Here is a 17,437-nt window from a genome sequence, read left to right on the forward strand (position 1 = left end):
TTGATAAGGAGACAGAACATAGGCAAAATCAGCGGTTTGGCAAAAAACAAAAAAATGATGAGTCATGGTTATGTTGGAAAGTCTCACAGTTGACAACTGCAATACTATACCGTCTTCTTTCTGAAGTACAAGAATGACTGCAACAACATGCAACAACAGTTAGGAAGTTAAGGCACAATATATTTTCTGTATGATAATCTGCATTGAAATATTGCAATTATTGTGGAAAAGGCCTGCAAGTTATACAGAGCAAAGAACTTACCCTTGCGGTTCACCATTTATCATCACCTAATGTGAAAAATAAATATGTAAAACAGGGTTTCCTAATCTTTTTTAGTTAAAATTACAAATTTGTTTTTTCTCAGGACCCAAACTTTTCTCAAAAATGATGTACCAAGTACTGTACCAAAACATCAAACACAGCGGTGTGCCTGCTTTTTCTGATCTGGTGAGACAAATAACACCTGATCAGCACAGTTATTTATTTGTGACTGAAAATCTACAATTTGAGGTCAACACCAAATTTGAATAAGAAAAATAAAAGGCCAAGATTTTAGTTTTCGGGTAAACCATTAAAAATGGAGCGATGGATTATGTCACATTGTGAAACACTTCACATAGCTCACATTATGAACAGTATTGGACCTACAAAAATATCATTTATAGCACTACAGGAAGAAATCTGGCATAAACATTATCAACTACACATTACGGTATGTTTGGTTATATGATAACCAAGACTGCATATGACAAACGGTCAAAGAATGTCATCAAAAACTGAATTACCGTTAACTGATGCGTACGAAAACAGGTCCCCACTTCAAATAAACTAACTTTGATCAAAATTGATCAACCTACAGATGAAACAGACTATTTAAGTGTGAACTGTATGTCTTTGCCGACAGCACAATGCTGACAGGCTCTTTAATAAAGACATTTTATACCAGTTCTTTATAGGCATCCAGTAGCCTCTGTTTGACCTTCTGCCTCCATGGTGGTCTGTGCAATCGAGCGTTATTTTAGAGAGGATACAGTCCAATCTTTACATTCCACAGAGCCCTTACCATACATAGACTAGCAACAACTACTGTGTTTGCACTTTTCAATAACTGACTGCATTTGATGGTTTCCTGTTTGGCTGACTGAATAAGTGAAGTGAGATTAGAATCAAAAGTATGTGTAGACCAATGAAAAAGTGCCAATAAAACCATTGTCTAAAACCAGCAAACCCATTAAAAGAACAAAACGTATACAACAATTACTCTGACGCACAACGGTGGCCTGGCCCGTTTTGGCTTTTAATTCAAAGACTTCTGTAGTGTTGCTTTCACTTCGAGTTCTGTAAGAAATTAGAGAATTGTCATGGGTAAAGCTGACACCTGACAGCCTGTGACGAAGGCTGAGTGTGCTCAGCATCTGCTGCTTAGGACTCGGACAGCTGGGCCTGGAGGTGCACAAAAAGACCAAACTGTGCCAAAAAAAGCTTACACGTCTTGATGCAGACCCAAGTATGGAAAAGAGAAACTAGTTGACTTCTAAAACAATGAATAAAGGAGCTTGCATCAGCATGGTGACGTTGTCTTTGGACAGGAACTGTCAAACAATTTGTTCAGGGCATTGTCATGGTGCCACAACTCTTGTCTCTTTTCACACACTAGGAATGTGAAACATACCACTCATGATTCAATTTGATTCCGAATGAATTCTCAGTTCATCACGATTTTCGATTAAAATCGATTCAAACCAATTGGTAAATAAATTGTAGGGGTGCCAAAAAAAATATCTTATTTCTTCAGAATCCGCATCGATTAATAACTTTCAAACTGATTTTTAAAAAGACGTTTTATGCGTACATGTCAGCAGTCAAGAAAAGCTTTTGTAACTTATTTTAAATATTTAATTTTGATTTTAATACCAAATAATGTATTGTGAAAATCTATTTTTAAAAAAAAAGAATTGAATCATGAGTTGTTGTAAGATTCACATCCCTCATAAATTATAATATCCTTTCAAAACAGGTTACAAAATCTACTCCTTTGGATGCTGACGTATACATGCAGAGATGGCCTACTAAACATATATTTTTTAATTGATTCTTGAAAATTTGTATTAGATTCAGAGGCTTAATGAGTAAGAATCGCCATTCCTAAGTGAATACCTGACACAATTTGTATTACATCATTTTTTTAATTGTCTTCGCAGGTTTATGAAGAGTGGGCTGGTTTAAAAAATACTATCTCAAAAAATGCTATACAGGCGCGTAAACTAAAATGTAATGCTTGTTGAGCCCAAACGCAGCAGATGTCGAATCCCGCGCAGAACAATCAGAGTTTCTGATGCTGTAAACGCAAAAAGACAAGCCATTAAGTACAAAACCCAAAACCAGTGAAGTTGGCACGTTGTGTAAATCGTAAATAAAAACAGAATACAATGATTTGCAAACCTTTTTCAACTTATATTCAATTGAATGGACTGCAAAGACAAGATATTTAATGTTCGAACTGAGAAACTTACTTTTTTTGTGCAAATAATCAGTAACTTGGAATTTAATGGCAGGAACACATTGCAAAACAGTTGGCACAGGGGCATTTTTACCACTGTGTTACATGACCTTTCCTTTTAACAACACTCAGTAAACATTTGGGAACGGAGGAGACCATTTTTTTTAAGCTTTTCAGGTGGAATTCTTTCCCATTCTTGCTTGATGTACAGCTTAAGTTGTTCAACAGTCCGGGGTCTCCATTGTGGTATTTGACGCTTCATAGTGCGCCACAGATTCTCAATGGGAGACAGGTCTGGACTACAGGCAGGCCACTCTAGTACCCGCACTCTTTTAATACGAAGCCACACTGTCGTAACACGTGCAGAATGTGGCTTGGCATTGTCTTGCTGAAATAAGCAGGGGCGTCCATGAAAAAGACGTTGCTTGGATGGCATCATATGTTGCTCCAAAACCTGTATGTACCTTTCAGCATTAATGGTGCCATCACAGATGTGTAAGTTACCCATGCCTTGGGCACTAATACACCCCCATACCATCACCAACGCTGGCTTTTGAACTTTGCGCCCATAACAGTCCGGATGGTTCTTTTCCTCTTTGGTCCGGAGGACATGACGTCCACAGTTTCCAAAAACAATTTGAAATGTGGGCTCGTCAGAACACAGAACACTTTTCCACTTTGCATCAGTCCATCTTAGATGAGCTCAGGCTCAGCGAAGCCGGCGGCGTTTCTGGGTGTTGTTGATAAATGGCTTTCGCTTTGCATTGTAGAGTTTTAACTTGCACTTACAGATGTAGCGACAAACTAGTTACTGACAGTGGTTTTCTGAAGTGATCCTGAGCCCATGTGGTGATATCCTTTACACACTGATATCGATTTTTGATGCAGAACCGCCTGAGGGATCGAAGGTCACAGCCTTGGCACTTACGTGCAGTGATTTCTCCAGATTCTCTTAACCTTTTGATGATATTACGGACCGTAGATGGTGAAATCCCTGAATTCCTTGCAATAGCTCGTTGAGAAATGTCGTTCTTAAACGGTTCGACAATTTGCTCACGCATTTGTTCAAAGTAGTGACCCTCGCCCCATCCTTGTTTGTGAATGACTGAGCATTTCATGGAAGCTGCTTTTGTACCCGATCATGGCACCCACCTGTTCCCAGTTAGCCTGTTCACCTGTGGGATGTTCCAAACAACTGTTTGATGAGCATTCCTCAACTTTCTCTGTCTTTTTTGCCACTTGTACCAGCTTTTTTTAAACATGTTGCAGGCATCAAATTCCAAATGAGCTAATATTTCCAAAAAATAACAAAGTTTCTCAGTTTGAACGTTAAGTATATTGTATTTGCAGTGTATTCAATTGAATATAGGTTGAAAAGGATTTGCAAATCATTGTATTCTGTTTTTATTTACCATTTACACAACGTGCCAACTTCACTGGTTTTGGATTTTGTAGAAACCAGTGTCTAGAGCTGTGGTATTTGTACGTGTGCATGTCAGCAGCAGGTCAGACTTCAGGAGAACAAACATGGCATCGAGCAAACACTGCCTTGCTTTCCAAATGAAGGGATGGATAGTGAACCCGCATTCCGAGCACAGGGATTCCGGCCTTTTTTTTTTGTATACTTTATACAGAAACAAAGAAGGAGGACTCGGAGGGTACGTTTAAGTACAGTACAGCAATGATGACTTTATTCCACCTGGTTATTTTTTAAGTGGAACCTGGTACTGATCTACCCGGTTGTTTAACCAAATACATTTAATGGCAAGTACCGTTTCACCAGCCAAAATCCACACCTTCTAGCTAGGTGGAAGCTGACAAACTGATATACAAGCTTTCAAATATATATGCACCCAAATATTACACATTGGCGTTGCACTACATTAGATGCGCCTACACAAAGACTATGTCAGGTTTTTTAAAAATTCCTAATATAAAAATACATTTGTGGTTGTAGATGTGCCATGCATCATATGACAATTGTTTCAAATAAAATATGAGAAATACTTCACCATAATAATAAGCACATTTAAACAAATTATTGTCATTATTGTTACTAAGTGTCTTGTGTAGACAGTGCCTAATGAGGAATAAATTGACTTAAAATATTTGTTGTGTAACTTCATGCTTTCATTTTGTTATAACAGAAACCGTGTTGGACTGTATCGCTGCACAACACCTGTGGGCATGCATTGCATGTGGCGCTCTAAAAATGATTTTAAAGGCCATATTCAATTATGTTTATTAGCATTTGTAGGTTTAAAGTTTTGGGTGTCCAGAGTCTTGCACATGGAACATTTGCGGCCCACTGCTCGTTCCCCATTTTTTAACCTTGCGGTCTTACGGTAGCGCAAAACGTTGCGTGGGGCGGTGTTCAAAGTTTGAAAGCAGAGATGTCATTATTTAACCACTGCATGGCAGTGACTCATAAGAGCATGCAGGAAGCCGTACCAGAGCTCTTATTTCGCCCAACGCTGATCTCTCTCACTTCCTCTTCACACCCGTCAAATATCACTTTGATTCTTGTTAAAAAAGGCGTCACTTTTCTGAATTGAATGTCATTTTTTTATTACTTCAATCAGCATTGCAAAAAAAATTGATAAAACTGAAGAGTGATCTATTAGAGGGTGATGATGATGAAGTCATTGAAGCGCCAACATTACAAAAATGGAGGCGGTTTGGAGAGTGGAGGATGTCGTAAAAACACTTGCTGGGGTCCAAAAGTCACTTCAAACTTAAAAGCGCACAACCAGCAAAGTGACACCTCTCTTGACATTCCACCCCAAAGTGCAAAGAACACCCTTTTTTAAGGCAGCTGAAACTACAAACAACGCAATGGAAGATCTGTGTGAGAGAAATATTCCATATCACAGTGGGTCGAAGTCCAACATCCCTAAAGGCGTCTCTCTTCCTCCAAAAAAACAACAAAAATAACAGGTTAATTCACTTTTTTGTTTGTTTTTGAGGCGCAACATAGACATTCTTAGAAAAAGTTCAACATGACATGCTAATAAAAGGCAAAACAAATCCCAGAAGTTGTCCACCTACTCTTAGGATCGGTAATGTCAAGTCCATGGAGAACAAGAAGATAGCAAAAGCGAAGTAACCTGCCAAACAATAAGAGCTGAAATTATTCTTAAACTGATTATGCAGATAGGGAGGGAGCTGCAAAGCAAACAAAAATTACAATTTTGGGTTATAATAGTCCCAATTGTGAAAAATGGGGAATAAAACTAATTGCTATAGAGCAGAGAGGTTGTGTAATTAATTGCATTATACTCTCTTTCTCTCTCGCATGTGTTTTCATTGTTGACTACTGTTAAGTTCAGGCTGGTGGGGCATTAGCTTTTGTAGTTTGAAGTAAGCCAGGTGAGGCCCTCAAAGAGTCCATCCCCAGACGTCGCACATGAGGGCTGAACGTACCAATTCCTGTCCCGGATCCGCGTCAGGCCCAGCTTCTCCTGGATCTCGTGGGGCTTCATGGCGTCTGGGAGGTCCTGCTTGTTGGCAAAGATGAGTATGATGGCGTTCCTCATCTCACGGTCGTTAATGACACGGTGGAGCTCCTGACGGGCCTCGTCGATCCGATCCCTGTCGGCACAGTCCACCACAAAGATGAGGCCCTGGGTACCAGTGTAGTAGTGTCTCCAAAGAGGCCGGATCTTGTCCTGGCCGCCTACGTCCCACACGTTGAACTTGACGTTCTTGTAGGTGACCGACTCCACGTTGAAGCCCACTGTTGGGATAGTGGTGACTGACTGTCCCAGCTTCAGCTTGTACAGGATGGTGGTTTTTCCCGCAGCATCAAGTCCAAGCATCAATAATCTCATCTCCTTGTTGCCAAAGATCTTTGACAGCATTTTCCCCATCTTGTTTGCTGGGCATAAATACTTAGTAGATGGGGGGGTAAGGGAGTCTAGCGTCTTTAATGGCGGCTGAATAATAACAATATTTTTATATGTGACCTGAGTGGGTGTGCAGTAGCCTTGTAGGATCAATCTCATATGTGCCTTTTTAAAAAACACATTTCCACAAAGACTTCAAAGTCTTCCAGACTCCAGAGCGCTCAGCGGGAGTCGGAGTCAGGCCCAGTCCATACCCGGATTTAGCACTTCCTCCTCGGTCGCTGTGCGTCCACAATCGCTTAGGGGCTTGCCGATTAAATTCACCGCCGTAACACACGGATTCAACCCCCACCACCTTTCCGTGGAGGAAGGCCCGGAAAGGTCAGTGATTCATCCGACTTTCTCCTCTTCCCTTTCTATGACACAAGAGCAGGGAGGGGCGGGTGTTAGCAGGACAGAGGACAACTTTGAAGCCGAAAGAAGAATCCAATTTCGGCTTGGGAGAGACGGACCATACCATGTCATTAGAATAGGGTGGAAAAGACTCACGTCTCCGGCTATCGTTCTGCCCGGTTCCCGAGTCGTATCTCCTCCGCCTCTCAGTCTTCTTTTTGCCGCTCTCGCTCGCTCTCTCAACCGTAGTACTGTGTTACCGGAAAAGGTGCGGACCCAGAGCAGTCGCGGCCCGCCACTTCCTGTACACGGCTCACATACACGAACTGGTGATGCCTTCAAGTACACATCACTAACTCGGGCATTGAGTAAACCACACACAAAAGGTGGCCGAAGGGTGTGCCGCCCCTACTTGACAGCAACAGTAGTTAATACTGATGAGGTGTATGTGTAAATTCCAAGCGGTCAGTTATAAAACTATGATTTTATAATACATGTACAATACATGTAAGTATTGTTTTAAAACCTAGGCTATTGCGATCACAACACCGAATCGCCAACAATTCCTGACTTTAAGATTACTAAAGGCACCACACACCATTTCGCATGCGCGCCGCAGCCCGCCTCATTGGCTCCCTGGGCGCCATGTTAAGCTTTCAATTTATGTTTGACGGCGCGTAAATGTCATGTTTAAGAACACGAATTCCTCTCACACTCACACAAACGTGTCATTTAGGATGATCCTGTGATTTTTAAATATTACATGCCAAGATAAGGTGCGCTGTATGCATTGCCTTTTAAACTTAACCATGTCATTCAATTGCTTTGAATTTCAAAGCGTACGTTAGTGACGTGGAGGTAGAGTGAACAAGTAGGGCGGGAATAATTTCGCCACAAAATGCATAATATAATAATATAACCAACAATCACCATGATGCAAAAATGAAATAGATAATCAAACTTACTGACTTAGTTCAATATAAATATTACTTCTTTAAAAAAAAAAAAAACACTTTAGTATCGCTCTGTGTCGAAAGTGCCGACGGAAAGCGAGACGATCGGGGCCGTATTGACTGAGCAGGCGCACTAGCCACCTTGTTTCTTTGGGATTGAAAAAAAGATGGTGGACGAAGCACGCTACGCTGCCTGCACTTTTTAGATTCGAAGTGACCAAGAAACGACGCTTTAAGTTTGACGCTAATATTTGATGGAAGAATCCGGTAAGATCACCAACTGGGTTGTTACGCACATAGTTGTTGTATATAATCTTAACACCGTGAAAATGGCCGCGCTAGCTAAAATGTCCAACGTTAGCCGGATAGCTAATTTCTAGAAGCAACGGGGGCCAACTACTTGCTGGAGGAGAAACAGGAGAATTGCGTATCCCGAGCACGTTGTAGTTTTCCCATTCAGAAGGTCAATGGCATTTCAAGGTGATTGGTCACTGTAAAAAGTGAACTACTTTGGGTCATTACGCTAATTTAGAATTGGCACTTTAATCCATTTTGCCCACATTTCTTCAAGAAAGCTAACTCACAGTCACTTAGCAGCGGCGGTTGTTCCAGGAAGTAGACAAATAGTCAAGGCCTAACTTAAAGTTTGACGGTGCAAACACGCGTTTTAGTGTGGTTACCATCTAATGCATTTAATTAAAAGTAATGCGTATCTATGCATCGCCATAAATGTTGGTGTATTCAAATAGATTAAACCCTTTTTTTTTTTTTTTAATAAAAAAGTAATATTTCAAAATACATGATTTATAGTCTCTCTCCAAAACATGCAGCTTATAGATATGTGTGTAAAAACATTTAAATTAAACCAGTAATATCAGACTTACTAGAGCGATTTCAGTAAAGTATCATTTTCTTGAGATAAATATCAATAAATTGTTTTACCCAGTGAAAATGCACTAATTTATACAAAGTCAATGGGGTCAAGATCTTAAGTGTGACCTTTTGTGTTCAAAATGTCATAACTTTCTTAGTATTTAAAAATGTTGGTATTGTTGGAAAGCTTGTTAAACAAATAAGTAATTAGGTTTAATAGTTAAGGTGTACTTTTAATTGATTAATTCATTAAATTATTACAGAAAGTTACAAAAAAATCTGAGTAAACATGATTGGTCCGACTCGACTTGTGACGTGAGTAACATTACGGGCGACCAGAAAGAGGAAATCTGTGAATCTAAAAAAAATAAATTCATGAATTTAAAATATATTTGGTGGACTCACAGATGCATGTATAACTTATAGTTTAGAAGGAATTCCAATTAAGTTTTTATTCAATGTAGATTTTTTGCAGGGAAGTTTTGTTGAGTGGTTGCTGTTCACACCGGCACATTCAAGTGTGAAACACGAGTGACCACTGCATAGAGCCAGCCAGCGGCGAATACGCACATACCTTCAACTAGGGATGGAAATTGATGACATTTTCCCGGTTCCGATCCCACTTTCGATTCGGCTCTTTATCGGTTCTCTTGTTGATTCTTATTTGGAAAAAAAAAGAACAAAAAGGTGGATTAGCATTAGTTTGTTTAGTTTATAGGTAACATGACCTTACAAAGCCTAAAGTAAAGTCTTAAGAGGCACATACATAGTATTGACAACAATAGCTTTTTAAAAAAAATAAATATAAGAAATACATATTTTTGTGGGATTTATGAATCATATGTGGAATTTACACAAAAATATAACAGTAACTTATCCTTTTTTTAAATTATGTTTTTGATGATTATGGTTTATAGCTTAATAAAACCTTTTAATTGAAAATCTCAGAAAATGTGGGGTTTCAAAAACTATCATAAAAATGATAAAGGCTGGTGCTTGACTTATCCCCCTTTGCATGGAATGAGTTTATATCACATGTTAGTTTCACATTTGAAGTTGAATTGCTGACATGTATATACTTTTACATGATATTATATTGTTCTGAGTTTCACCTGTATAACGGAAATGACTGGGTGAAAATCTGGTGGAAGGAAAACATGCATCTTTTCTCTCTGACTTGAATTAAACATTCACCTACTGAAAATCAGGAGCATCTACTGTGGCAACTGCGTGCAAGCTTTTGATCACGTCACAAACTTAGTCACTGCCCAGTCACATTTGTCTAGCGGCAGATTTGAACTGGAACGAGTACTGACCGCCTTGGAGCCAGTCAGACTCTGGCTATTGTCATTCTCATCTAAATGAGGAAGCATTTAATACATTTAACAAACAGCGCAAACATTATTGGAGGCATTATAGGGTACGTGTTGTATTTACGCCAGGTTACTGCTGCTGCGATGACATCGGAGCGGTTTGAAATTCAACATTCATTTATAGTCATTGCATTCTGTGTGTTCTGTGTTTCGGCATATTGCTCGTAGGACTGGATACATTTTTTCGTATGGACCGATCTCGATTAATATCACAGATTTTGTGATTGTCCAGTGCAGGATAATACCGAGTATCGTTGTTGCATTCCTATTGTTTACTACTGCAGTATGTTGTAACATACATTTCCTTTATATATACATACAAACATTTGTGAAATCTAAACATGACCATACAGACTAACACCAGCATGTAGTTAACTTACAATAATTATTTATCAGTTTTGTTTACAATTACTTAGACTTAGACTTCCTTTTTATTGTCATTCAAATTTGAACTTTACAGTACAGATAAGAACAAAATTTAATTGCATTAGTTCATAGTAGTATCATGATACATGATAGTTCTCTCTTGTCCTATGTCCCGAACGGCCGAATTCCGAAGTTGCACAGGCCATTTTTGCGAAGGTATTTTCTTCTGGTTTATAGGTAAAATACATGCCAACAGCTGATAACTGTGATCAAACTCAAATTAATTTCAATTGATGATATAGCAGCCTTGCAATTATTACAAGTAGCACTGTTGCAATCTTTTCTTGTAAAAAGACTTTGAAGCGTTTCTGGGTGCCATTTTGCTGTCTGCTGCCACAACGCATGTTGTGTCATGACATCATTCCCGCCCATAGGAATAGTTTGAAAAAAGGGCAAGCGATTTCAAGGAATTGATACACTGGGAACTAGGGCTGCAACTAACAACTAATTTGATAATCAATTAATCTGTTGATTATTACTTTGATTAATCGATTAATAATCGGATAAAAGGGACAAACTACATTTCTATCCTTTCCAATATTTAATTGAAAAAAAAAAAACAGCATATTGGTACCATACTTATTTTGATTATTGTTTCTCAGCTGTTTGTAAATGTTGCAGTTTATATAAAAAAAAGGAGCCTCTCCCATGCGCATAGCATAGGTCCAACGAATCGATGACTAAATGAATCGCCAACTATTTTTATAATGGATTTTAATCGATTTAATCGATTAGTTGTTGCAGCCCTACTGGGAACCGGTTATGAATAGGAATCGGTTTTTGATCCCCATCCCTACATGCGACCTTATGGTTGATTCTTAGTTGGTAACCACACTTGTACTGTTTATTTCAGCAGTCCTTCACACCCCACAAGACCCTAATTGTGGAATGCTGGAATCTGAGCTCCCTGCCATGGCAAGCAACGGTGAAGCCTACCCTCCTGTTCTAAACCAAGCTGAAGACTGGCACGTGGCGCAAGGTGCCCCCGAGCCACTCAATAGCATACCAGCACCCAATGATGGAGACCCGCCGCCACCACCCCCGCCACCACCTCCTCCTTTGGGGCATAGGTCTGTGGAGAAGAGCGTGGAGCAATTTCAGATTGCTAGCGCTCCGCTCTATCAAGAGGAGCAGCCACCCCCACCTCCACCGCCACTTCCGCTGCAGCCCCCGGAAGAGGGTGACCAGCTGCCCAAACTCCAGTCTGAGTCTATGGAGGCTCAGGAACATAGCCAGGAATTGGCTAATCAAGGTAAAATCGCCACATATGCCAGGCTTGTTTCAGTTTAAGTGAAAAACTGTACATTATAGCATCCAGTTGAATTTCTACAGGTGACAGTCAGACACCACAAGCCACTGACGAAGTCATGGAGCTGGAAGAGGCCCCCAAAGACGTAAGCCAAGAACCCCCTCCCCCCATGGAGCCAGAACTTCCCAGTGAGTTTGAAAGGCTCCTCAAAGGATGTGAAGACAGCCCAGAAGACTTCAACGCTTGGGTCTACCTGCTGCAATATGTTGAGCAAGAGGTCAGGGGAAACCATTTGTGTGCATCATCAAGTGAGGCCCTTAAAAGTGATGTAGCAAAACATGCTTAATCTTTCAGAATATCCTGGAAGCTGTGAGAAAATCATTTGATGTCTTTCTGCTGCGCTACCCATACTGCTATGGCTACTGGAAGAAGTATGCTGACATAGAAAAAAAGCATGGCAACATACATGTGGCAGAAGAGGTAAGGATACATTTAATTATTCAACTAATGCAGATCATCTTTGTATCAATACAGATGTCCAAACAATTCTGGTTTTCGTCCCAGGTGTACCGGCGAGGCTTGCAGGCCATCCCGCTGAGTGTCGACCTGTGGCTGCACTATATGACTTACATCAAGGAGAACTCGGATACAACTGACCCAGAAACTGAGGGGCGAATTAGAGCGTGCGTAAAATACTTTTAACTCATAGCCTCACTACAAGGTAGAGACAAAAGTCAAAGGTTATTGTTCTTTTCACCCACAGGGCCTATGAACATGCAGTGCTTGCTGCAGGCACAGACTTTCGCTCCGACCGTCTTTGGGAGTCTTTCATCACTTGGGAGACGGAACAACAAAAACTTGGAAACGTCACAGCCATTTACGATCGCATCCTGGCCATCCCGACACAACTCTACTCTCAGCACTTCCAGAAGTAAGGAACACAACATTTTGAAAGGACTGCAGTCAACCATATAAATGCTGTCTTGTAAATTGTAATTCTCTATCGTGCATCTAGGTTCAAAGATCACATACAGAACAACAACCCCAAACACTTCCTGTCTGAGGAAGAGTTTGTCCAACTGAGGTTGGAGCTCTCCAAAGCCAATCTGGCATCCATGGTGAGAGAGGATGAAGAAAACCCTGCCCCCCAAGAGGATTTGCCGCCTGGCACAGAGGATCTCGCCGACCCCGCCAAGGTACAAGTGCGGCCCGCAATCCCTGCAAAGGGAAATGTGAAGACAAACTTGAATTGCTTTCTGGAGTTTGATGGAGGTTGCCTGTTCTCCACCATGAAATGGATTAGGAAAAAAATTGCTCAGGTTTGAAGAGTTGTCTTTATGTTGGCAGCCAAGCCAAAGACAGCCAGGGGGATTCAAGCTGGCATCCAGTCAGGGACACTCGCCCTTAAACTAAAAGGACCAACTGAGGCCCATTCACCCCCAGCACCTGCACCTAGAGGTTGATATGCAGGGTGCATATTTACACCCCCCCTGCAGGCCTCTTGTCTCTGGTGATGTAAATCTATGGCTGCAGGACCAGCAGCTATTACATCATGTGGATCATAAAATATGTGTCACGCGCCCATGGCTTCGCTAACCATTCGACTTTTCTTTGTGTTTTCATGTAGAGAGTGACTGAGATCGAGAACATGCGTCACAAGGTGATTGAGGCTCGACAGGAAGTGTTCAACCACAATGAACATGAAGTCAGCAAGCGCTGGGCTTTTGAGGAAGGGGTAAGCTTTCATTTACCCATGTAAACGTATCACTCTATTACTTGCATATATGGCTGTCATAACAAATATGTGATCTGCAGTAACTAATTTAATATATTTTGTAAATTTATCAATAAGTGCTTCAAAAGCACATTATGCTTTTGTAAGGAACTTTTTTGAAACCTTTATTTTGTTATCACAGTCAGACCGGATGTTGCGGGGGGAAGAATATAAACTGTAAAAAAACCTTTTTTTTTACATTTTATTATAAATATAATTGCAAGGCTGCTATATCATCAATCGCAATTAATTTGACTTTGATCACGGTTATCAGCTGTTGGCATATATTTTACCTATAAACCGGAAGAAAATATATTCGCAAAAAATGGACTGCAACTTCTTAACGCTATTTGGCCTTTCAGGACATGGCACTAGCGAGAACTATCATGTAATTGTAAACAAAACTGTTAAATAACTATTGTATGTTAACTACATGCTGGTGTTAAGTATAAATATGTTGACCTTCCATTTTATTTTGTAAAACTTTGTATTTTTTTATTTAAATGATAAAGAAAAAGTGTGTTGGGTGCGTCACCTCATATGTATGTATGTATACATACATACATACATACAAAAAAGCACATTTGATTAAAAAAAACGTTATTATGGTCTTACCTTTACTTATAAGTGCGGGAACAGTGTGCAGTCTGCAGGTGGACCTAATGTTGTGTCCCTGCGGTCGTTCGCGGCTTCTCCAGCGCGAGCATTGTTGTTTTTGCACTTTTTGGCTTCTTGTTAAGTGACTTTTTTTGGGTGGATTCGGTCTTGCACGTGGAGGGTTTGGGTGTGGGCTTTGGTTGGTGTGGCCGCGGCGCTCCCGTCGGGCGGTGCATTCTGTGGCGGAGGTGCTTGGCACCTGGAGGCGGGGTTATGAGACGAGCCTCTCACAGTGCGTCTTCGCAGCAGATTTATGATCGCTCAGCACAAGAAATACGTTACACACATACAGTTGTTGACAAAATATACTGGTCATTATATACCTCAGCTAACTAAACTATGGAAATGTATAATATAATTCATATAGCAATACGGTCTCACTGCACAGCAGGCCAGCAGTTAGCCGAGTCATTGCGCACAATCCATGATGAGGCACAACGCAGTGACGTGCCTCAACTGGCTGCTGATCACAGAACCGTCTCTTCTCAGTATTTGAACGGCAAATGTGAAAATAAAAATAATCTAAAACTCGTGAAGTTAAATGGAAAATAACTTTAGTATAATCACTGGATACATATAACAATTTAATTATTTTTTTCTTTTTACTTTTTTTTTTCTTTCCATGATGGCAGGTGAGGCCGTGCCTCCCCTGCCTCTAGTGACTGCACGCCACTGATATATATATATATATATATATATATATATATATATATATATATATATATATATATATATACACATACATATATATACACATACATATATATGTATGTGTATATATATGTATGTGTATATATATGTATGTGTATATATATATATATATATATATATATATATATGTGTGTGTGTATATGTATATATATGTGTGTGTACGCCACTGATATATATATATATATATATATATATATATATATATATATATATATATATATATATATATATATATATATATATATACACATACATATATATACACATACATATATATGTATGTGTATATATATGTATGTGTATATATATATATATATATATATATGTGTGTGTGTGTATATGTATATATATGTGTGTGTATATGTATATATATGTGTATATGTATGTATATATATGTGTATATGTATATGTATGTATATATATGTATATATATATATATGTGTATATGTATTTATATATATATATGTATATATGTATATATATATATGTGTATATGTATATATATATATGTGTATATGTATGTATATGTATATATATATATATATATATATATATATATATATATATATATATATATATGTATATATATATATATATATATATATATATGTATATATATATGTGTGTATAAGTTGAAAAACTTATTCGGGTGTTACCATTTAGTGGTCAATTGTACGGAATATGTACTTCACTGTGCAACCTACTAATAAAAGTCTCAATCAATATGTATATATATATATGTATATGTATGTATATATGTGTGTATGTATGTATGTATGTATGTATGTATGTATGTATGTCTATATCAGTGGGGCAAAAAAGTATTTAGTCAGCCACCAATTGTGCAAGTTCTCCCACTTAAAATGATGACAGAGGTCTGTAATTTTCATCATATGTACACTTCAACTGTGAGAGACAGAATGTGAAAACAAAATCCAGGAATTCACATTGTAGAATTTTTAAAGAATTTATTTGTATATTATGGTGGAAAATAAGTATTTGGTCACTTCAAACAAGGAAGATCTCTGCCTCTCACAGACCTGTAACTTCTTCTTTAAGAAGCTCTTCTGTCCTCCACTCGTTACCTGTATTAATCAGGCATGTGATCTTTCCGTCTAAAGTCGGAATTCCGTCTTTTTTAATCTCGGGGAAAGAAAAAAAAAATCTCCCGTTTTTCCGTTTTTTTTCCGACCCTAAATCAAGATTCGAGACGTAGTTTATATTACGCCGTAGTTGATTGGTCGATATGTTCCTTGTGACCAATCAGGACATCTGTTATGAATGATGACGTTAATAACGTCATCATTCATAATGGATACTACGGCCATTTTCCATATGTAAACGATGTCGGTTCTCGAGAGAAAGGACGCTTTACGAGTAAAAGAAATTGATAAACATGTCAAAAATAAGTTTCGATGGGACTGGATGGAAAGGGAAATCACTGATACTGTTGGGAAAAAGAAAGTTACGACTTTGTTCGGTGATTTTATTCGGAAAATCGATCGTCCCGGAAAGGTTTTGTGCATGTGGTGTCATGATAATATTGACTATGGATCACGAGGTTTCAAGGCTTTGGAAGTACATGTGAAACGCCAAAAACATATGAAACAACTTGAAGCAAAGAAAACAAACTTTTCACTAGCTGGTACTTTTGGATGTCAACCGAAAGTGAGCAAACCTTATGGACTTCATCCTTTGTTTACATCGACAACTGCCGTAGACATGGAGAGGAAAGATCCACCCACTTCAGTTGCAGACAGGGTTGTTAATAATGAGGTAAGCTAAAAAATATTTGCTTGCAAAATACACATGTTTGTTTTAAATATTAACCAATTATTGCTTAACGAAATATAAATGGGTTTTTCTAAAAATAAAAAGCCACGTGAAAATATATTATGAAATTACAGAAATTCAAAGAGTCGCATTATTGATTCCAGGTAACAATTTATTTGAAATAAATTTGCATATAATACTATTTTGTAATATTAAGTTCTTATGTAGTCTGTTGAAACTATTGTCAGTGGTGTAACAATCTTGAAGGTAAATATTTTCACACTTGTTTCATGCAATATGTCAGTGTCATCACATTATTATTATTTCCTATTTTCAAATATGAGTAAACAATACTAAACATGTTTAATTATTTTCATAAATGTATATCCTATTTTGGCGAAAAGAATGACATGTTTACATTACATGAACTGAAGTAATGTGGTAATACTGTAAATAAACTAGATAATAACACTGATCAATGTGACACCTGTGGATGTGAAATGAACACAAGATGTAAATATTAGTGACTAAATACTGTTGGGACTGAACCATACACAGTGATTCATTAGGATAATTGGGTTATGTATGTTCTATTAATGATGTTTTCATGTCTTTAAACACTAAAATATTTTCTTCAAATGGTGCTGTCTTTGTTAATTTTAGCATGTTAAATTGGTGAAAAACCAGGAGGTTCGGGGGGCGTTGCCCCCCTTGTCCCCACACCAGGGGCCTTCGTCCCCCAGACCCCCGGAAGTTTTTTCAGTCTTTTTCATTGTGGTCAATTCACATGCCTGATTAATGGCACCTGTTTGAACTCGTTATCTGTATAAAAGACACCTGTCCACAGCCTCGAACAGTCAGACTCCAAACTCCACTATGGCCAAGACCAAAGAGATGTCGAAGGACACC

At 38.8% G+C, this 17,437-nt stretch overlaps 2 protein-coding genes across 3 annotated transcripts in view; one reads left to right on the forward strand and one right to left on the reverse strand.

Moving 5' to 3' along the window:
• Positions 1-4,365: 4,365 nt before the first annotated feature.
• On the reverse strand, positions 4,366-7,288 carry arf6a (ADP-ribosylation factor 6a). Of its 2 annotated transcripts, none has more exons than XM_062045012.1 (2): positions 6,896-7,288; positions 4,366-6,762 (listed from the first exon to the last, which is right to left on the reverse strand). In XM_062045012.1, exon 2 carries the CDS (start codon positions 6,503-6,505, stop codon positions 5,843-5,845), a length of 663 nt encoding a protein of 220 aa, XP_061900996.1. In that variant the 5' UTR covers positions 6,506-6,762; positions 6,896-7,288; the 3' UTR covers positions 4,366-5,842. The 2 variants fall into 2 exon arrangements, with proteins under 2 accessions (XP_061900996.1, XP_061900997.1); XM_062045013.1 differs by having other exon boundaries at positions 6,864-7,288.
• Positions 7,289-7,792: 504 nt separating this feature from the next.
• prpf39 (PRP39 pre-mRNA processing factor 39 homolog (yeast)) overlaps positions 7,793-17,437 on the forward strand; it is an 18,602-nt gene continuing 8,957 nt past the window's right edge. The window contains exons 1-8 of the mRNA XM_062045002.1: positions 7,793-7,959; positions 11,218-11,616; positions 11,697-11,890; positions 11,968-12,093; positions 12,178-12,296; positions 12,377-12,544; positions 12,629-12,809; positions 13,241-13,348. Coding sequence (XP_061900986.1) covers positions 7,947-7,959; positions 11,218-11,616; positions 11,697-11,890; positions 11,968-12,093; positions 12,178-12,296; positions 12,377-12,544; positions 12,629-12,809; positions 13,241-13,348 — 1,308 coding nt within the window. The 5' untranslated portion in view covers positions 7,793-7,946. The remainder of the gene's footprint in view (positions 7,960-11,217; positions 11,617-11,696; positions 11,891-11,967; positions 12,094-12,177; positions 12,297-12,376; positions 12,545-12,628; positions 12,810-13,240; positions 13,349-17,437) is intronic.

The sequence above is a fragment of the Entelurus aequoreus genome, linkage group LG04 (assembly GCF_033978785.1).
Source record: "Entelurus aequoreus isolate RoL-2023_Sb linkage group LG04, RoL_Eaeq_v1.1, whole genome shotgun sequence".
In the NCBI taxonomy this organism is placed as follows: domain Eukaryota; kingdom Metazoa; phylum Chordata; class Actinopteri; order Syngnathiformes; family Syngnathidae; genus Entelurus; species Entelurus aequoreus.